We start from the raw sequence: 22,454 nt of genomic DNA on the forward strand, positions 1-22,454 counted from the left end.
ACAAAGACTGATTTTCTGCCATCATTCTCTCCCTTCCGAAGCACTGAAGGTTTGACGTCCCCACAATATCTGTTCACATTTACATACTGACAGATCACAATAGTGCTTTCAAATCATGGCAGGCAGTGAATAGAACCAACACAATTAAAGGTACAACAGAAAAAACACCTTTACTGAAATATCATAAACCAGAGCCAGTGGGGTTCAGATTGGTGAACTAGAACATAAGCCAATCATCACAGCATAATGTGAGAACCACCTTAAGAGGGACTACTTCTTTGCTGTTGATGGGTATTCTGGACAAACCCTGAGTCAAGCCCATTCCCTAGTCAGAGAGGAAGGAATGAAGACACTGCCAAGAGTTCAGAGTATTTATTTATGTATTTACTTATTTACAAATCTGTAACTTTATTTAAATTGCGCCAGTTGTTCCTTTATAAAAAAGAATTTCATGAGATGCAATCATTGATCAGCTGCCTCCTACATGCACCCCACTGGGGATCAAGCCTACAACCCCAGCATGTGCCCTTGACTGGAATCAAAACCAGCACCCTTCTGTCTGCAGACCAACACTTTATCCACTGTGCCAAATTTCCTAGGGTGTGTTCAGAGTATTGAGAATTTATTCAAGCACAAAAGAGCATGCAGGTTTGTAACTGATTCACACTGTACATGTGAGCCAGGTGGTAGAGGAGAAATCACTGCAGCCATAAACCTTCACAGTGACATCAAACACATAGTAGACCTGGGCAGCATAGCCATTGTAGGCAGCTCAGTAAAGCCTCACTTGTACCGGAAACTTGAGGAATCTAGCAGAGTGTATCTCCTGATAAAAAGGGATCATATTGAGATAAAAGTGCATCATAGATTCTCCTTCTGATGTTGAATGAGTTTAGAATTCTCACTCCAGGTCTTCCCAACTGTACATTCATATGGGTTTTATCCAGTGTGAACTCGCTGGTGTCTGTTGAAATAATACTTATATCTGAAGGACTTCTCACATTCACTACACTTATAAGGCTTTTCCGCAGTGTGAATTCTCTGATGTCGAATGAGTTTAGAACTCTGACTGAAGGACTTGCCACAATCTGTACACTCACATGGCTTTTCTCCAGTGTGAACTCGTTGGTGTTTCTTGACATTAGACTTACATCTGAAGGACTTCCCACATTCACTACATTTATAAGGCTTTTCCGCAGTGTGAATTCTCTGATGCTGAATGAGTTTATACCTCTCACTGAAGGACTTCCCACAATCTGTACACTCATATGGCTTTTCTCCAGTGTGAACTCGTTGGTGTTTATTGACATTAGACTTATATCTGAAGGACTTCCCACATTCACTACATGTATAAGGCTTTTCCGCAGTGTGAATTCTCTGATGTTGAATGACTATACAACTCTGACTGAAGGACTTCCCACAATCTGTACACTCAAATGGCTTTTCTCCAGTGTGAACTCGTTGGTGTTTCTTGACATTAGACTTACGTCTGAAGGACTTCCCACAATCTGTACACTCAAATGGCTTTTCTCCAGTGTGAACTTGCTGGTGTCTATTGACATCAGACTTACGTCCGAAGGCCTTCCCACATTCACTACACTTATAAGGCTTTTCTCCAGTGTGAATACTCTGATGTTGAATGAGTTTAGAACTCTCACGGAAGGACTTCCCACAATCTGTACACTCATATGGCTTTTCTCCAGTGTGAATTTGCTGGTGTCTATTGACATCAGACTTACTACTGAAGGACTTCTCACAATTACTACACTTATAAGGCTTTTCTCCAGTGTGAATTCTCTGATGTTTAATGAGGGTAGAAATCACACGGAAAAACTTTCCACAACCTGTACACTCAAATGGCTTTTCTCCAGTGTGAATTCTCTGATGTTGAATGAGTTTAGAACTCTTACTGAAGTACTTCTTACTACCTGTACACTCATATGGCTTTTCTCTAGTGTGAACTCGCTGGTGTCTATTGAAATAAGACTTATATCTGAAGGACTTCTCACATTCATTACACTTAAAAGGCTTTTCTGCAGTGTGAATTCTCTGATGTTGAATGAGTTTAGAACTCTGACTGAAGGACTTCCCACAATCTGTACACTCATACGGCTTTTCTCCAGTGTGAACTCGTTGGTGTTTCTTGACATTAGACTTACATCTGAAGGACTTCCCACAATCACTACACTTATAAGGCATTTCTCCAGTGTGAATTCTCTGATGTTGAATGAGTTTATACCTCTCACTAAAGGACTTCCCACAATCTGTACATTCATATGGCTTTTCTCCAGTGTGAACTCGTTGGTGTTTCTTGACATTAGACTTACATCTGAAGGACTTCCCACAATCTGTACACTCATATGGCTTTTCTCCAGTGTGAACTCGCTGGTGTTTATCCAAAGAAGACTTATATCTGAAGGACTTCCCACATTCACTACACTTATAAGGCTTTTCCGCAGTGAGGATTCTATGATGTTGAATGAGTTTAGAACTCTGACAGAAGGACTTCCCACAATCTGTACACTCATATGGTTTTTCTCCACTTTGAACTCTCTTATGTTGAATGAGGTTAAAGATGCCTCTGAAAACATTCCTACATTTGTCACAATCATAAATCAGTTCTCCAGAACAGACACCATGACATTCAACAACTTTCTGTTTCTTGCTGGCAGCTTTTTCACATTCAGCCCATTGGTGATGACTTTTCCCACTGAGATATTCTTGTGAAACCTCACAGCCCCTGTGTGGCTCCTCAGTGTTCTGAGAGGCCGGTGCCTGGAGAAGCTCTGAGGGAGCTTGGACATCTTCCCTAACCTCCCTGTTGTTTGAAGGTACCTCTGATAAATAGAAGCTACACCTGGTAACAAATGAGGGTCTATCCATAGTTTCTCTCCAGGAGGTCTCTTCACTGACATCCTTCTGTTGCTGGTAAGGGTTTGCACTGAAACAGAAGTCTCTCACACATGAGTCACTGAAGAAGCATTTGTGCTCAAAGTATTCTGCTTGTAACTCAGTCAGGTACAAAATATCTTTTAACACTGTGAAATACCGCTTACAGAAATGTGACTTCTGGATTGCTGGAGCTGTGTTAGAAGCCCTGACATGTGACTCTCCTTGTACAGATACACTCTGATCAGAACAGGCCTCCTCCTCATCCTTTTTATGCCAACCACCTGAAAACAGAAAAAAGGTGAGGAAATGATTGAGGACTGTGGGGACAGGAGGAATTTCCATTACAAAAGTGTGTTGCCAGTAATGACACCTGGGCTCCATGCAATTTTCAGAAAAGAAGAGATGTGATGGAAGCATTAATAAGAGGCTTCTGTGAAGTTCTGGGCCTCTGCAGATCCGAAAGGAAGGAAGACCACACCAGGAATATGACACAAAGATGGGAAGCACCACATGGAAGAGAGGTAAGACTTCCAGCCCTTCCTTAGCTTAACAGTGTTCAGCACGGCTTGTCTGCAGGTGACATAGAAAAACTGCAGAATTTTCCTTATCTCTTATTTGAAAAAAAATTCCATAAACGAGTAGCTGGTGTTTGAAACCTTCTTAAGCATGTAAGCGCACTTCATAACACATGTGTAAGTCAGTGTTAAAGAATACAGCAGAGGCAGCAATGCAGAGGAGCAGATGACGTAAAAATGCCATAAAGGTAAACATAGCCGAAAGCCAGGAACTCACAGGTGAAATGACATGTCAGAAGGAGTCAAGTAGGTAAAAGATAAGGTAGAAATGTGGTGTAGCGAGTGGCACCTCCATCTGAACACTGATGGAAAAGAGCTGGTTCCTGCTTTGAAAGAGGGTCTTACAGGAACAGTACATGGTTCATGCAAGTAAAGACCATAACCTGGCACAGATAGTCACCCAGGAATTTAGCTATAGGAAAGGGGTAGAAATGGAAGCCATGGATCTGAATATAGTCACCCTCCCAGGAAGAAACAGCAGGTGGGATCAATTAAGCTGTCTGTAAGACCCCTTACTCCCAGAAACTTCCTGCACTTGCTGAGGCAAACGCTGTAAGAGAAGTTTGTGGAGTCTATTGCTCAGGGCTTTCCACAGTGCTCAGCACTGGCAGCCATAGTACATTTGAAAAGACAGTTAGGAATATTTGCAGAACCTATGGTCCGGCTGTGAGACAGAGAGTGCTATGCCTGGAGAATAAAGTAAGAGAGAACATCACCTCAGGACACTGAGATTTGAAGTTCTTACCTACGGATGCAACAAGTGCAAACACTTCCAGCATCACATCGCAGTACAGACGTCTCTGAGCCTCATCAAGGAGCACCCACTCCTCCTGAGAAAAGGCAATGACCACGTCCTCAAAGTGCATATCCTGTCAAAATGGGGACAGTACAGCCATGATCAGATCTCTTCTAATATTCCAATTCTGTCATGTTGTTAACTCACCACATCCATCTGCTCCCTCTACTCCCCACATCAGAGAAGATACCAGGCCTCGGTCCAATAAAATCCAATCTATCCTTATATTCCTACTGATGCTGTGTCTTCCACAACAATAAAGGGAGTTGAGCAAATAGAAGATACCTGTGCTCTGGGGCTCAATGTGAGTCACACTGCCCCTTCTCAATAACAGTGGGTGTCAGGACCTTAGGGTTATGAGAGCTGTTGGACATAAAGGGAGTGTGAGTGATTTGGCACTGGTCTTGTCAGGTAATATGCTTGTTTTCTCTGAATTTTCCCTCCAAGACTCCATAAAACATGGCATCACACTTCACCATTCTGACTCCAAATGCAGATTGTTGAGGCCATTACATTTCAGTACATCATGTTTCATCACATAATTCTTTGAACCACACTCCTCCCATGCAGCTTCATTCCAAGAGGAACAACCTCACTGGCAATACGAAAATGCTGTGACAAGGACAGGTTGTTACCTAGTTAGCTTCTTCTTTCAAAATTCTAATTTATCACCTCTATAATGTATTTCCCTCTTATCGTCTCCCTTGCTCATGTCAGTGGAGGTTTTCAAGCACAGGTGACACTGATGTATGCTATCTCATTCCTATTGATCACTGGGGCAGCCCTCAACAAAAAATGGCAGTTGAATGTGTGTGTGTGTGTGTGTGTGTGTGTGTGTGTGTGTGTGTGTGTGTATAGTAAGCTCTTCATCTGGCATGCAGAACTACAACAACTTCTCTTTTCAGGAATTACCCTAAAATTCCCCATGTCATACCATCCAGTCCCCACCAGAAATGGACTCACCCTTCTTTCATTATTATGTTAATGTCAGGGCCCTGCAGCCATAAATTTACATACCCTCTCCAAGTGCATGACATTTTTTCCTACCACACCTGTCCCACACCTGCACTCCCATATCCTAAGCACCCATACTCAACTCATTGGCCTCATACTCACTATTGAGCAGGTATGACCCAGAGAATGCCTAGAAAATTTAAACTGGGTGATGTACTACCCATAATCTCATAGTTCACAACCAGAGAGGAAGTGTTGTGTCCTGCTCTGAAGGTTTCCATCCCTGATTGTTTTTTTCCCTCCCACCTCACCTAATGTGAACCACATCGGATCTCAGATATTCAGAGCCCACCACCACTGGTGCTGCACTTGATGTCTCTTCACCAGTCTCAGCCTTTCGTCACTTAAATCCCATCACTGTGGCCTCTACCCCATGCCCAGTGAACTCAGAGATGACCACTCATGCCCCTAAGCAATTCCGCTAAACTGACTGCAACAACCCAGCCACAGCGATGGTAATAAAAAAACAAAAAACAAAAAACAAAGAAAAACAAAACCTGGTAAGTGTTTAGAGAAGAAAATAAGCACCAACCACAGTCTCATCTTGTTTGAAATACTCTTTGGCATCCAATTCTAAACACACACACACACACAAACAAAGGTGATCTACTACTCCTATGTGGTCTATACATTTTCCACTACATTTAAGGAAGTCTTCCTATTGAACTCTCATCAGAATTCTAGACGCTCTTGAACTGCTCTCTGAAATACCCTAACAGGCCAGAAAATAAAAGTTTTTGTATCTCCTATGAACATAACACTTCCTACTATGAATTTCTCCGTCTAAGTTGATGGTGTTTCCATACATTCGGGTGCTAAATCCAAGCCTTAATGTCAATTGATACTATTACTTCTCTGTCTCTCTCAACCCCAACATTAGAAAATCCAGGTGGCCACACCTAAATCACCGATCCAGAATGCAACTGCTACTTCCATCTCCACAGCCACCATCGTGAGCCAGTTACCATCATCCTCCACCAATCTATCACAGCTGCTTCCTTCCTAGTCTTTCTGCCTCCTCCCTCACAGGCATATTGTTCATCATGCTGCAGCCACCAGGAGTCTAATGAGATCTGGTTCCGATCACCTGTCACCACTTCTGCAAATCTGCCATACTCCCATTACCTGCAAAACAGACTCTAAAGTTGTCACAGAGCTCCTCTAGATCTGATTTTCTCCCATTTTTAATACGTCCCTCTTTTTATTTATTTTATTTTATTTTTAAAGACTTTTTTTTATATTTTATTGATTTTTTACCGAAAGGAAGGGAGAGGGATAGAGAGTTAGAAACATCGATGAGAGCAACATCGATCAACTGCCTCCTGCACAGTCCCTACTGGGGATGTGCCCGCAACCAAGGTACATGCCCTTGACCAGAATCGAACCTGGGACCCTTCAGTCCGCAGGCCGACGCTCTATCCACTGAGCCAACCCGGTAGGGCTACCTCCCTATTTTTAAAAAGAGGATGCCTGCAATTCTCTGAACAGGTTTGGTCTTTACTCCATGTGTTTACACATCCTGGGGGGACCTCCCACATCTCATTCCTCTAATTGCCAAAATGAGGGAGTACTTCATACAACTCTAGACCTGATTTAGGATCTGGCCTTAGTGTTTGTTCAAGCTTCCCAGGCCCAAAGGCTGGAAGAGTGGCAGGAGAGTCCCAGGACTCCACTATCTCAGAGGCCACAAGAGTGTGAGGCCCTGAAATAAGCTCCACAAACCAGTACCCCTAAGCGATGTTGCATTTGCAGGAATTTGTGGAAAGCAAAGGTCTGTTGAGAGCCTTGCAGACACTGCCAGGATCCATGGGCTCTGGCCACTCAGTACCTTTCCCTAGGCCCAGGGCCAGATGACCTGGAGATGACCACATTACATCAGGGCCTCAGTCCTAAAGGCACACTCTTGCCTAGTTTGCTATCTTTCAAAGGATTTCTCATTCCTGCCCCCTGCTGGTATCCTCTCCCTTCTAGGTTCTTCTTCCTCTGAGCAGTTGGGAAGTTAAGAACCCTACTTCAGATAACGTCCCTCATTTATTCTCCACCATCGATGGCCCTAGGTTCCTGAGAATGAAACTGAAACTTCTCACGCAATATTTCGCCTTGTTTGCTTTTTTGCCTTTGGATACAAAACAAGCCCAGGATTCCTGAATTCTTTCAGCTCAGCCGCACCAACCGAAACCTTACAAGGTGGCATTGCAGCCTGTCACCCTCTTTCATCCCTCACACCATCTATCACCCACATCACTGTTCTGGATATTGTGACCTGGGCTTTAGGACCTGACAGGCACCCAAGGATGCAGGGTAAATGGAATGAGGAGGAATAGAACTCTGCAAGCAAAACAGAGTCAGGGAGGCACATAGGCCTCAATACTGGCTGTTGCTGCTCAACAAGCTTCAGACAAACCACTGCACAAGGGGGCTCTGCCTCTCTTGCCTCATCCTCTTGTGATCCAGCACTGGAGCCTATGAATATGTTAACACAACAAAGAGCTCAAAATGCCCACCTTGAGAAAGAAGCTGAAAGTAATACCCAGCCAATCACCACAGGTAAATACACCTGTCCTGGGCTTTCATTGGCTAAACACAGCCATCATTGGGCGCCTTGCCCTTTGGGTAACTTACGTTTTTTTGGCCCAGCAGGTGGCATTAGGATCCCAGTCACTGACTGATCATTGCAAACATTGGTATTGGAGCGCCTCAGGGGCACTGGGAACTGGTAATTTTCGGATTTGGTGGCTGGTTCCAGGCTTCTGGGAAGTGCAACTGATCTCTTATTTGGAGATATTATTTCAGATTCTATGAGCATTTCAGAATGCTCACGGGGGTGGAAAACATTATTTCAATTATTCCTGAAGACCACAAATCTGAATGGATGTATTGTTTTTATCCTTTTTATTTGATTTTTAGTATAGAGAGTAGAAGGGAAAGGTAAAGAGAGAAACACTGACTTGTGCCTCCTGCATGGCCCCTCCCACCGACTGGGAATCCACCAAGAAAGCCTGGCTTGTGCCTCACCAGAAATCAAACTGGTACCCTTTCTGTTCATGGGACTACGCTCAACCAGAGACCCACTCCAGTTTTCACATTTTTTAGTTTCAACAAAAAATATCACATTATTAAGATAAAATATACATAATCCTATCCTATTTGTTTAAAAACAAAATTTGAAAACATACATAGATGAACAAGTTGACATTTCCTACATTGTCTACATGTTTGTAGTCAGTACACATTGTGAAGCTATGGGGTTAAGAGTTACTGAATGTTTACTACATGTGCAAGGCCCGGGATTCAATGCTTCACATGCATTACTATTTCAAGGTAAATCGACTGCTTGTGAAGTTTAATAAAAGGCAGGACTAGAAGTCAAACCCGTGTGTCTCTAACAACAGAGCTCTGGCTCCTATGTTAGGCTCTACTGCATCCTAGAGAGTAGAGTTGGTAATGTATAACCATTAGGATGGGCTAGATATTATTGTGGATAACAAACTAAAGAAGGTACCTTTCTTGGTTATGCTACATGTCCTCCCTGGTTCTCCTGGGACTGGTACAAAAGGAACCCACCATGTAGATACCTCCTTCATACTCAGAGATGGACAGCGACAGTGGCCACTCTCAGTGCTTCCAGATTTTTCTGTTAGAAGTGACAGCTTCACTCCCAGCATATTTCATTGATCAAAGCACAATTCACGGGGTCAGGATGAGAACTTGACCTTCTTGATGGGCCTCATTTCTGTGATCACACGTGGCCACCTCTATTGGGGCTGTGCAGAGGCAAAGGAGATGGGTGGGTTTTGGTAGGCAATGACAGTGGAAAAAGCCAGTATGGTTCTCTCTTTCTTCATCCACGTGGACTTTGTCCCAGAGCTGCCCAAAACCATCACGGTCAAGATTCAAAGGAGTGAACTTCAACAAAAGGAGACTGGTTAGATATCATTGGCAGCAAACTCAGAACCCATTTCTGAGCGTGACCTTTGATAAATTCGTGGCTGTCTCACTTCCCCCATTATTGCTGAAGTGAAGACCCACATGTTAAGAATGTGATTGGGAAGGATACAGGACTTGAAGCATTCCAGCATCCATGTTCTTTGAAATCAGCATCAATCACTACTCTACCTCCAAGTCTCTATCTTTTGCATTGGCCAGGTGAGTGCTCCTTCAGGTGGGGCTAATTGTCAAAATGCTGACATTAACACCAATGTTGCTACTAGGTATCCATTCATTCTGTGCCTGAACTTGTGCTAAATGTGGCCGCTCCATAGTTCTCTCCATCCTCATTGGAGAGAGCACTAGGCCTAATTTTCCCTCCTCATCCCAATGTTCCTGGGTGTCCAAGCTCACCTAGTAAATTATGAGAGCCCAGATGTCAAAAACTGATGCTCTGAGCAGCCCCAGGCACATTCCCTATGAAGTATCAGCCTAGCTTACACATGGGCAAGAAATTGACCTGCTAATCAGGGACCAGGAAGACCACTAAACTCTCCTAGCCCTCTCCAGTTATTCATTCCTACGGGGGAATCAGGAACCTAGAATTCTTCCCCGCATATACACACATCCACTGATTCCTTTCAAGGATCCAAGATCTCCCCGATCCTCCCCGAAGGCTTAGAGTACTTCCAAAACAGCACCTCCATATTCTATACCTTCTTTCTGCCATCAGAGTCTCCCCCAATTCCCCACCTTTGCTCAGACTGGGGTTCTATGACCCTTCACTTCATCCACCCATAAGCCTGACATGGGAACCAAAGGGGTAAAACAGAGGCTTGGAAGAGCAGGTGAAAAAGGGGCTCAGCTTGGGAAGCAAGGAAGATGAACATACTATCCTCTAAATCAACCCTCTGGAGATTGCCTATGCATTTGCCTGTTGTTGGGGTGCACACATACACAATCTCACAGGGAACATACAGACACCATAAGCAGAGAAACACACAGGTACAGAACACTCCCAGGCAAAGACGGGTTCTCAGGAACAGAGCTTGTGCCCAGGCTCACACAGACCAAGACTACAGACTCGGACATCACTTTGAGGGGAACACACACAAACACACAGATAAGAACACATGGGGACACCAAGACAATGTCACAAGGCACACCAACACACACAGTGGACACACACCGGCACACAAAAGAAGAGACATACATGGAGACAGAAGAGTGACACAAAGAGAATAAAAACACACACAGATATAATCAGGCACACACTAAGTAGCAGCAAATTCACACATACAACCAATACTCACACATGCAACAGAAACACTCTCTCAAATGCTGAGTCCTACTAATACACGGTTTGAAGGAAACAATAAGAATTATAGTGTTTCCTGGCCACGTGGCTCAGTTGGTTGGAGCATCATCTCATAACTCCCTAACCCCCCAAAAAGATTGTGGATTTGATCCCTAGTCAGAGCATGTACAGGAAGCAAGTGATCCATGTTCCTCTCACACCGTTGTTTCCTTTCTCTCTCTCTCTTCCTCTTTCTCAAAAATCAATAAACATATCCTTGGCTGAAGATTAAAAGAGAAAAAAATAATTAAGGTATTGAATTTTGAAGAACATAGAATTAAATACAGAACCATCCTCTAAAACAGTTGTCTTCTTCATTTGAACTCAGTTGATGCCTGTCTTCTTTTACTTAAGAAGCTAATAGAATCAATTTGTAAAACACGTATCTGGCGGGGAGAACACCGGCGGCACAGAAACCATGCCATCTTGAAAATCATAAGTGTTTGAGACTAGGATCCTAGCCTCGCCACCACACAGTCTGGTCTCAGTAGCAAACCGGTACCATACAGCTGTTCTGGTAGAAGATCTTCGACCACAGGTGCAGACACCAAGACTCCAGGCACCCCAGCTGCAGATTTCTGTGAGTCACAAATCCAATCCTCCTCCCGCACTCTCCCTGTGGGACCGGATCGGAACTGCCAGACCCAGGACTAACAATAGGGCTTTCTGAAAACACACAGCAGTGGCACCTCTACCTGATTTTAAGTCTTGGTGTCGGACACAGAAAGTTTGTTTCCCGCGAGCAGGCTCCGCACCAAGGCAGGGAGACTGCTGAATTTGACCCTAAGTGACATCTTTGAGGAGATTGTTTGCAGAGACCAGATTCCACGCCCACGCAGGGCAGGGAGACAGCGCTGAATCTGAGCCTGGACTTGTGAACTAGGGGAAGTTTGTTTCCCGTGAGCAGGCTCTGTGCCAAGGCGGGGAGACTGCTGAATTTGACCCTAAGTGCGCATCCTTGGGGAGACTGTTTTCTGCAATCAGATCCCACGCCCACACAGGGCACGGAGACAATGCTGAATTTGAACCTGGATGTGCAAACTAGGGGAATTTGTTTCCCACGAATAGGCTCCACGCCCAGGCAGGGAGGCTGTGCTGAATTTGAGCATAGGTGTGCGACCTTGGGGAGATTATTTTCTGCGACCAGATCCTGCACCCATGCAGGGAGACAGAGCTGAATTTCAGCCTGGATGTGCAAACCCGAGGAGATTGTTTCCCACGACCAGACCCTACACCAGGGGTCCTCAAACTTTTTAAACGGGGCCAGTTCACTGTCTCTCAGACTGTTGGCGGGCCGGACTATAGTTTTAAAAAAAAAAAACTATCAACAAATTCCTATGCGCACTGCGGGCCCAGGACAAGTTGGCTGCTAAGCAGGACAGGCAGCGGCACCAGGCGAGCCGGATAAATGTCCTCGGCGGGCCGCATGTGGCCCGCGGGCCATAGCTTGAGGACGCCTGCCCTACACCCTGGCAGAAAGGCTGTGCTGAATTTGAACCTGGACATGCAAACCCAGAGAGTTTGTTTCCCTCACCCAGGCTCCACGCCCAGGCAGGATGTGCTGAATTTGAGCCGAGGTACACAACCTTGGGGAGATTGTTTTCTGCGACCAAATCCCATACCCATGTGGGGAGACAGTGTTGAATTTGAGCCTGGGGGCACAAACTCAGGAAGTTTGTTTCCCAAGACCAGACCCTGCACCCAAGCAGGGAGGCTGCGCTGAATTTGAACCTGGACGTCAGAACTTGGGGAGTTTGTTCCCCAAGACCAGAACCCGTGAACACACAAGGGGGCAGCACTGAATTTCAACCTAAGTGCATGGATACGGGGAGATTGTTTCCCGCAGTGCACACCCGCGGGACCAGACCCCACACCCACACTGAGCAGCAGTGCCACCTGACTTTGATTCAGGGCAAGCGCACACAGAGGCTGTTTTCCGCAGGGCAAGAGTGGACCTCCTGCCAACACAGTGCGACTGTGCAACCCAGTCTCCCAAGCAGATCGGGGACCCTGAATCTCCACGCAAGGGGCAGCAATGAGCACCAGGGACTAGACTCTGTTTCTCACTGCATGCGCCTGGGATCCCTGATTCCCAGTGCATTCATACTAAGTGCAAGTGACTCTAATTCTTAGCCCATGCACACACAGGGACCCTAATTTTCGGTGCGAGGTAGCACCAAGCAACAGAGACTCTGATACTCGATTCTCAGCGCGGACACAGGAAGCATCTGACTCCTGACACGCATTAGGGGACTTTGATTGTTGGCACACCTAAGCAGGTTCTCTGTTTCAACGTGACACAGGCAGTGCCCCAGATTCCAGGTGCACACACGAGGCCACACTAAGCGCCTGTGACTGACGCGGGGCGAGCGTGGCTCCCACCATCCCATAGCAGCTGCACGTCATGGTGTCAGAGCTCTTCAGTGACACTTGGGGGTGCAAAACTCCTACTGCACATGGCCCAGGCCCCCGCGACTCTGGTGATAGTCAAAATGAGGAGACAACAAAACAATCCCCAGAGGAAAGAAAAGGAGGAATCGCCAAGAAAGGAAATAAGTGAAACGGAAGCATGCAACATGACAGAAAAAGAATGCAGAGTAATGGTCATACAGTTCATACACTGGATGGATGAGAAAATCAACAACCTATGCAAAAATCAAGAAGAAATGAAAAATGATATAGCTACAATCAAAAACACCATGGAAGGCTTCAACAGTAGACTGGAAGAAGCAGAAGACTGAATTAGTGAATTAGAAGATAAAGTACAAAAACAAGCCCAATATGAACAGCAAATAGAGAAAAAAATGAAAAAGCAGGAGGAGAGCCTAAGAGAGCTTTGGGACAATGCAAAACGAAATAACATACGTATAATAGGGCTGCCAGAAGGGCATGAAGAGCAGCAAGGATTAGAAAATCTATTTGAAGAAATAATGACAGAAAACTTCCATGATATGGAGAAGAAAAAAGTTACACAAGTACAGAGAGTCCCAAGCAAGATGAATCCCAAAAGACCCACAGCAAGACAAGCCATAATTACAATGGCAAATGTTAATGACAAAGAGAGAATCTTAAAGGCTACAAGAAAGGGACAGAGACTTACCTATAAAGGATCCCCCATCAGATTATCAAATGATTTCTCAATAGAAACATCAAGCTAGAAGGGAATGGAAGGAGATATACAAAGTGATGCAAAACAAGCATCTAAATCCAATAATACTCTATCCTGCAAGACTATCAATAAAAATTGAAGGGGAAATCAGGAGCTTCGCAGACAAAAAAAGGCTAAGCGGTTTATCACTACCAAGCCAGCAATGCAGGAAATGCTAAAGGGAATGCTGTAAAAAGAAGAAATAAAAAGGTAAGAAGGAACACAGGCTCAAAAAAATAAAAATGGCTCCAAACAAGTACTTTTCAATAACTTTAAACGTAAATGGATTAAATGCTCTAATCAAAAGACATCGAGTGGCTGAATGGATAAAAAAATGACCCATATATATGCTGTCTACAGGAGACCCACCTCAAAACAAGGGACTCACACAGACTGAAAATGAAGGGGTGGACAAATGTCTTCCAGGCAAATGGAAATGAAAAAAAAAAAAAAAAGCTGGGGTAGCAATACTTATATTAGACAAAATAGACCTCAAAGTGAAGGCCATAACAAGAGATAAGGAAGGCAACTTCATAATACTAAAGGGATCAATACTACAAGAGGATATAACCCTGGTAAACGTATATGCACCCAAATTAGGAGCACCCAAATACATAAAAAATCTCCTGGAAGATATCAAGGGAGAGATCGACAATAATACAATCATACTAGGGAACTTTAATACACCACTGACTTCACTGGATAAATCCTCTGGACAGAAAATCAACAAAGATACAGCAATCCTAAATGACTCACTTGATCAGATGGACTTAAGTGACAGCTTCAGAACATTTCACCCCACAGCCACGGAATATAAATTCTTCTCAAGTGCACATGGAACATTTTCAAAAATAGACCACATATTGGGTCACAAGCAAAGTCTCCCCAAATTCAAGAAGATTGAAATCATACCAAGCATCTTCTCAGACCACAATGGCATAATATAAGAAATAAACTACAATAAAAGCAATCCAAAATACTCAAACACTTGGAAGCTGAATAACGTGTTATTAAATATCGATTGGGCTACCAATGAGATCAAAGAAGAAATTAAAAACATCCTGGAGACTAATGACAATTAAAACACAAAAATGCAAATGCTATGGGACACAACGAAAGCAGTCCTGAAAGGGAAGTTTATAGCTCTACAGGCCTACATAAAAAAAGAAAAAAGAAAAAAATGGTAATAAATCATCTAACTCTACAACTCAAAGAATTAGAAAGAGAACAACAAGAAAAGCCCAGAGTGAGCAGAAGGAAAAAGATAATAAAGATTAGAGCAGAAATAAATAACAAGGAGACCAAAAAAAAAAAAAAATACAAAATATCAATGAATCCAAGAGCTGGTTCTTTGAAAGGATAAACAAGATTGATAAACCTCTAGCCAGGCTTACCAGGAAGCAAAGAGATAGGACCCAAATAAACAAAATCAGAAATTATAGAGTCAAAATAACAACAGACTCCACAGAAATACAAAGGATTGTTAAAAAATACTATGAACATCTCTATTGTCTATTGTCTATTCCAAAAAACTAGACAACCTGGAGGAAATGGACATATTCCTAGAAAAATACAACCTTCCAAAACTCAATCAGGAAGAATCTAAAAATCTCAATAGGCCGATAACTATGGAAGAAATGGAAGCAGTCATCAAAAAGCTTCCAGCAAACAAGAGCCCGGGGCCAGACGGCTTCACAGGAGACTTTTACCAAACATTCAAGGAAGAACTAAAATCTATCCCCTTCAGATTATTCCAAAAATTCAAGAGGAAGGAACACTTCCAAGCTCATTCTATGAAGCCAGCATCACCCTAATACCAAAACCAGATAAAGACAACACAATGAAAGAGAATTACAGGCCAACATCCCTCATGAACATAGATGCCTAAATCCTCAACAAAATTCTATCAAATCTGATCCAGCAGTACATCAGAAAGATCATACACCAGGACCAAGCAGGATTTTATCCCAGGGATGCAAGGATGGTACAATACCTGCAAATCAATAAACGTGATACATCACATAAGCAAATAGAGGGAGAAAAATCACATAGTCATATATATTGACACAGAAAATGCATTTGACAAAATCCAACACCCATTTTTGACAAAAACTCTCAGGAAGGTGGGGATAGAAGGATCATACCTCAACATCATAAAAGCCATATAGGACAAACCCACAGCCAACATCACACTCAATGGGCAAAAAATAAAACCATTTCCCCTAACAACAGGAACAAGACAGGGATGTCTACTCTCACCACTCCTGTTCAACACATTACTGGAAATACTAGCCATTGTTATCAGACAAGAAGAAGAAATAAAAGGCATCCAAATCAGAGAAGAAGAAGTAAAACTGTCCTTATTCGCAGATGACATGATACTGTACATAGAAAACCCCAAAGCCTCCATCAAAAAATTATTAGACTCAATAAATGAATTCGGCAATGTAGCAGGATACAAAATTAATGCCAAGAAATCTATGGCATTTCTATACACCAATAATGAACTTACAGAAAGAGAGACTGAAAAAGCAATCCCATCTGACACTGCACGAAAAAAATTAAGATACCTAGGAATAAACCTAACTAAGAAGGTAAAAGACCTATATGCAAAAAACTACAGGACACTGAAAAAAGAGATAGAGGAAGACATAAACAGATCGAAGAACATATACTGTTCATGGATTGGTAGAATCAACATCATCAAAATGTCCATACTACCCAAAGCAATCTATAGGTTCAATGCAATCCCCATTAAAATACCAACGGCATATTTCACAGACCTAGAACGAACCTTCAAAAAATTCATCTGGAATAAAAAAAGACCCCGAATAGCTGCAGCAATCCTGAGAAAAAAGAACAAAGTAGGTGGGATCTCAATACCAGATATCAAGCTGTATTACAAAGCCACTGTTGTCAAAACTGCCTGGTACTGGCACAAGAACAGACATATGGATTAATTGAATAGAATAGAGAACCCAGAAATCGACCCAAACCACTATGCCCAATTAATATTCGACAAAGGAGGCATGAACATACAATGGAGTCAAGAGAGTCTCTTCAATAAATGGTGTTGGGAAATTGGACAGATACATGCAAAAAAAAATGAAACTAGGCCACCAACTTACACCATACACAAAAATAAACTCAAAATGGATAAAGGACTTAAACATAAGACGGGAAATCATAAAAATACTACCGGAATCTACAGGCAGAGAAATCTCAGACATTTGCTGAAGCAATTTCTTCACTGATACTGCTCCTAGGGCAATGGAAGCTAAAGAGAAAATAAACAAATGGGACTACAGCAAAATAAAAAGCTTTTGCATAGCAAAAGAAACCATCAGCAAAACAACAAGAAAGCCCACATATTTGCCAATGATTTCACCAATAAGGGTTTAATCTCCAACAATTATAGGGAACTCATACAGCTTAACAAAAGGAAGACAAACAACCCAATCAAAAAATGGGAAACGGACCTAAATAGAATCTTTTCGAAAAAATACAGAAGGGAGGCCAAGAAACCCATGAAAACATGCTCAAAGTCACTAATTATCCGAGAGATGCAAATCAAAACGACATTGCGGTACCATCTCACACCTGTCAGAATGGCTATCATCAACAAATGACAAGTGCTGGCGAGGATGCGGAGAAAAAGGAACCCTCGTGCACTGCTGGTGGGAATGCAGACTGGTGCAGCCACTGTGGAGAATAGTATGGAGTTTCCTAAAAAACTAAAAATGGAACTCCCATTTAACCCAGTGATCCCACTTCTAGGAATATATCCCAAGAAGCTAGAAACACCAATCAGAAAGGATATATGCACCCCTATGTTCATAGCAGCACAATTCACCATAGCTAAGATCTGGAAACAGCCTAAGTGCCCATCAGCAGAAGAGTGGATTAAAAAACTGTGGTACATTTACACCATGGAATACTATGCTGCGCTAAAAAAGAAGGAATTCCTACCATTTGCAATAACATGGATGGAAATGGAGAGCATTTTGCTAAGTGAAATAAGCCAGGCAATGAAAGATAAATATCACACGATCTCATCATCTAGGGGAAATAATGAACAACAGAAACTGATGAACAGAAACAGACCCGGAGACAGGGAAGCATCGATCAGACTGTCAAACCTCAGTGGGAAGGTAGGGGAGGGTGGGGGTAAGGGGGAGAGATCAACCAAAGGACTTGTATGCATGCATATAAGCCTAACCAGTTGTCACAGACAACGGGGAGGCGGGGGATGAGTGGGGGTGGGGGTTGGGAAGGTAATGGGGGGATGAGGACAAATATGTAATACCTTAATCAATAAAGAAATTAAAAATCAAAACAACAACAAAAAAACTTGTATCTGTAGAAAAAAACAGCACAATAATGCCAGCAGATTTACTTATAAAACCCCCAAACCTGAAAATAAACAAAACCATAGACAGATCAAAGGATAAGTGGCTAATCCAAATAATACAATATTTCTTAGAAACAAAAAATTAACTATTTACATAAATGTCATTGGTGAATCTCACAATAACTGTGTAGCATGAAGGATGTCAGTGTTTCTTAAAGATTATACACCTTATAATGCCTACAAATAATGAAAAATATGAACTAATCTATTTCAAAGAAGTTATATCAATGCCAGCATGGAGGGCTTGGGAAGCAGAAAGAGGATAAAAGGGGAGGAGGGCCCTAGCTTGTTTGGCTCAGTGGATAGATCGTTGGCCTGAGGGCTGAAAGGTCCCAGGTTCGATTCCAGTCAAGGGCACATGCCAGGGTTGCGGGCTCGATCCCCGGTGGGGGCATGCAGGAGGCAACCAATCAATGACTCTCTCTCATGGTTGATGTTTCTATCTCTCTCTCCCTCTCCCTTCCTTTCTGAAATGAATAAAAATATATTAAAATAAAAGGGCATGAGGTAAATACAGGGTGTGGCAAAAGTAGATTTAGAGGTGTTGGTATTGAAAATAATTAATAAATGATAATACCAGTATAAACACCACCATATCCAGTGTGGTTCAGTTAATTGAGCGTCATTCCATTCATTAAAATGTCACTGGTTCAATTTCAGGTCAGGGCACATGCGTTCCTGGATCCCCAGTAGTGGGCTTACAGGAGCCGGAAGATTGATGTTTCTCTCCTCCTCCCTTCCTCTCTAAAAATCAATAAAAATATCATTTAAAATATATAACGTAGTTATTTAAGAACAGAGAATAAACTGTGTTTTGCATACTCACAACTGTAAGCCTACTTTTGCCTCACCATGGATATGTGTAACAGAGAAGCTTATTTCACCTGTGAACGTTTCAGAGCGTTATCCGTATGTTCAAACTCACCAAAGAGTACACATCAGTAAAGTACATTTCATTGTTTGCCAGTGATACATATGCCTAAGTAAAGCCTTAAAAAGCAGATCCAAATAAGAACCTAGGTATGCCTCTGTTAGAAAATTAAGTTGAGCAGATAGAAGTTACCTGTGCTCTGGACCCCCATGTATGCCACACTGCCTCTTATCAATAGAGTGGGTGTCAAAAACATAGGTTAGAGGGGGATGTTGGCCATAAAGAGAGTGTGAGTGATTTGATACTGTTCTTCTCAGGAAATAGCCTGTAGACCCTCGGATTGTTCCTCTAAGACACCAAAAACATGGCATCTCACTTCACCCTCTTGACCCCATTCCCAAGGTGCTGAGGCCATCACTTTTCACAATCGGCTGCACATAGTTCTTTGAACAACACTTCTCTCACACAGCTTCATTCCCAGAGGCACCCCTTCAAAGGTAATGCAAATTAGCCATGGTGAGGATAAGTTATTTCATAATCACCTTCTTTTCCAAAATTATAGTTCACCACCTCCAACATCTATTTCTCTCTTACCCTTCTTCCTTACCCATGCCAGTGGAGATTTACACGCCTGGGTAACACTGATGAATGGTATCTCATTTCCATCAACCAGTGTGTCCTCACAACAACTAAAGTCAGGTGGTTAAATGGCATCTGAGCTCTTAACCTAGAGTGTAGCACCCAAACCCCTCTCTTTACAGGCAGTTACCCTAAAATTCACCTTATTGTTACATCCAGGCACCACCATAAATAGACTCTTCCTTCATTCACTCTTATGTCAATGTCATGGTGCTGTGGCCATGAATTCACATTCCCTCTCCAAGTGCACATGACTCTTTCCACCACACCTCTCTCACACCTGCACTTCCACAGCCCCGGCCCCCATACTCATCTCCTGGCCTTTTACTTATTACTCAGCATGTGTGGTCCAGAGGATGGTTGCCAAATGGAATCAGGATCGAGCACTGCCCAGACTCTGACAGTCCACACTCATAGAGGCAGCCTTGAGTCCTGCTATGTAGGCCTCTCTCCATGGCTGTTTTTTTCCTTCAACCTCAACTATTAACAACAACAATCAGATCTCAGAGATCCATAGGCCACCTCCTGTGATGCTGCCCTTGATGTCCCTTCACTAGTCACAGCCAACATCTCTCAGTTAACCATCACTGAAGCCCCAGCACCGATGGCCCTCTGCACCATGCCCAGTGAGTCTCACAGATGACCACTCAAGCCTCTTAGCTAATCCACAAGACTGACTGCAACTCCCCACAGCCAGGCCACACCCAGGGTCACAACAAAATCCTGGTGAGAGTTTAGAAAAGTTGATATGTCCCAGCCCTAGTCTCACCTTGTTTTAATTAGTTTTCGGCCTCGGCCACCGAAAAACCATTATCTGTCCCCCACGCTCTACATAACAACGTCTGTCCCTGTGCTGTGTTGTGACACCCACCTCCAACCAACAGTGGCCCCAGCAGAAAGCCAGTCCTCTGGCTCACACATCCCTTCTGGGCGACCACTACCATTACCAACCTGACCATGATTCCCTGTATGTAAGTGAGCTGCAGTCCCGGCTGATGTGTCTCAGTTGGTTGAGCATAGACCCCTTCACGGTAAAGTCACATGCTTGGGTTGTGAGCTGGATGCACCGTAGGGGTTGTGCAGGAGGCAACCAACCATTGTTTCTTGCTCATCCCTGTTTCTCCATCTCTCTCTCACTTCATTTGTACATATAAAATCAATGAAAATATGTATGTATTTTAAAAAACATACCTGCAGGTTACTAATTCAGCTCACTGTTTACTCCAAGCCTTGGCACATTCTGGAACCTATGTCCTGGAAGAACTCCCACTCATCCCACTGGTGGCCAAGAACAAGGTGTACACCATGAAGGCCTAGTCGTGGCCTTAGGAGTCTGGGCTCAGTGTCTGTTCAAAGTCCCCAGGTCCAAGGGCTACAGGAGGGGCTGACAGTCCCAGCGCATCACTATCTCAGAGGCCACAAGTGTGTGAGGCCCTGAAATAAGCTCCACAAACCCGTACACCTAACGATTCTGCATTTGCAGGAATTTGTGGGAAAAAAAGGGTCTGTTGGGAGCCTGGCAGCCACCAGGCTCTATGGCTCAGGCTGCTCAGTACCTTGCCCAGCCCCGAGGCCAGGTGCCCTCCAGATCCTGTATGATCTCAGGGCTCAGTCCTCAGTGCTCACTCTTGCCAGTTCCCTTATCATTTACAGGACTTCCCCTTCCCGTCCACAGCTGCTGTCCTCTGTCTTCTAGTCTGTTCTTCCTCTGAGCAATGTTAGGAACAGTTAGACCCTTACCCCAGAGAATGTCCCTCTTTCTTTCACAACGCACTGTCCTGAGAGTGAAAGTAAAACTCCTCACACAAAACCACACCTCATCTTTGTTGCCTTTAGACCCAAACAGGCCCGGGTTTCCGAATCCTCCCAGCTCAGTCGCACCATCACGTCCTTACAAGGTGGCACTGCAGCCTTCCACCCTCTTCCCCCATCACCCATGTGTCACCCACGAGGGACTCACCGTCCTGAACGCTGGGACCTGGGCGGCAGGACCTGAGAGGCGCGGGTCCCCCAGGCTGGAGGGTGAAGTGGGGTCAGGCTGTGGGAACGCTGTGAGCAGAGAGGAGTCCGGGAGGCACGGAGACCCGATCTCGGTCTGTTGGGGCTCAAGGAGCCTCAGACACACCCCGCACCGCAGGCAGCTGCCCCCCAGGCCTCCTCCTGCTCCCGACCAGCGCCCTGAAGCCTGTGACTCTGTGAACAGACCTAAGAGGTTAAAATGTCCACTGGGAGGAGGAAGCAGGAAGTCCCGCCCTAACCGGATGCGCAGACACCAAAATGCCCTTTAGCTCCGCCCACGTGAGTGCAGTTCCTTCTGGGTAATGCAGTTTTCTCACCGCCCAGGACAGTACTAGCCTCCCAGTCCATGGGAATGAAGGTGTGTGGCAGAGAGAGTGAGGCCTGGGGCGGGACTAGATGGGACCAGAGGCCTGGCTAACAGGAGCCGATGAACAGATCTCCAAGGGGAAGGAGGTGGGAGGAATGCAAGAGATCCACCAAAGAATATATACAGAGGGAGAAATGGGAGACATCGATAATGCTATCAACAATAAAAAATATATGTATTTTTGTAAATTTTAAAATAATGAGCCCAGCTGGTGTTGCTTAGTGGTTGAGCCTTAACCTAAAAACCAGGAGGTCATGGTTCCTTTTATTTTATTCTTATTCTTATTTTTAAATTATTTATTGTTTAAAGCATTACATATAGTATTACATATAACTCCATTTTCCTCCATTGAGCTCTGACCAGCCACCCCCATGCCTCAGCACATGCCCATACCCCGCATAGTGTCTGTGTCCACTGGTTATGCTTATATGAATGCAT

At 43.9% G+C, this 22,454-nt stretch overlaps 1 protein-coding gene across 1 annotated transcript; it reads right to left on the reverse strand.

Annotated features, from left to right (window-relative positions):
* Positions 1-350: 350 nt before the first annotated feature.
* On the reverse strand, positions 351-21,851 carry LOC308239145 (uncharacterized protein). Its single transcript, XM_080651759.1, has 3 exons — positions 21,591-21,851; positions 4,213-4,336; positions 351-3,173 (listed from the first exon to the last, which is right to left on the reverse strand). The coding sequence occupies exons 2-3, from the start codon at positions 4,331-4,333 to the stop codon at positions 940-942; spliced, it is 2,355 nt and encodes a 784-aa protein (XP_080507885.1). The 5' UTR covers positions 4,334-4,336; positions 21,591-21,851; the 3' UTR covers positions 351-939.
* Positions 21,852-22,454: the final 603 nt, after the last annotated feature.

This window comes from Plecotus auritus (assembly GCF_963455305.1).
Source record: "Plecotus auritus genome assembly, chromosome: 15".
Taxonomy (NCBI): domain Eukaryota; kingdom Metazoa; phylum Chordata; class Mammalia; order Chiroptera; family Vespertilionidae; genus Plecotus; species Plecotus auritus.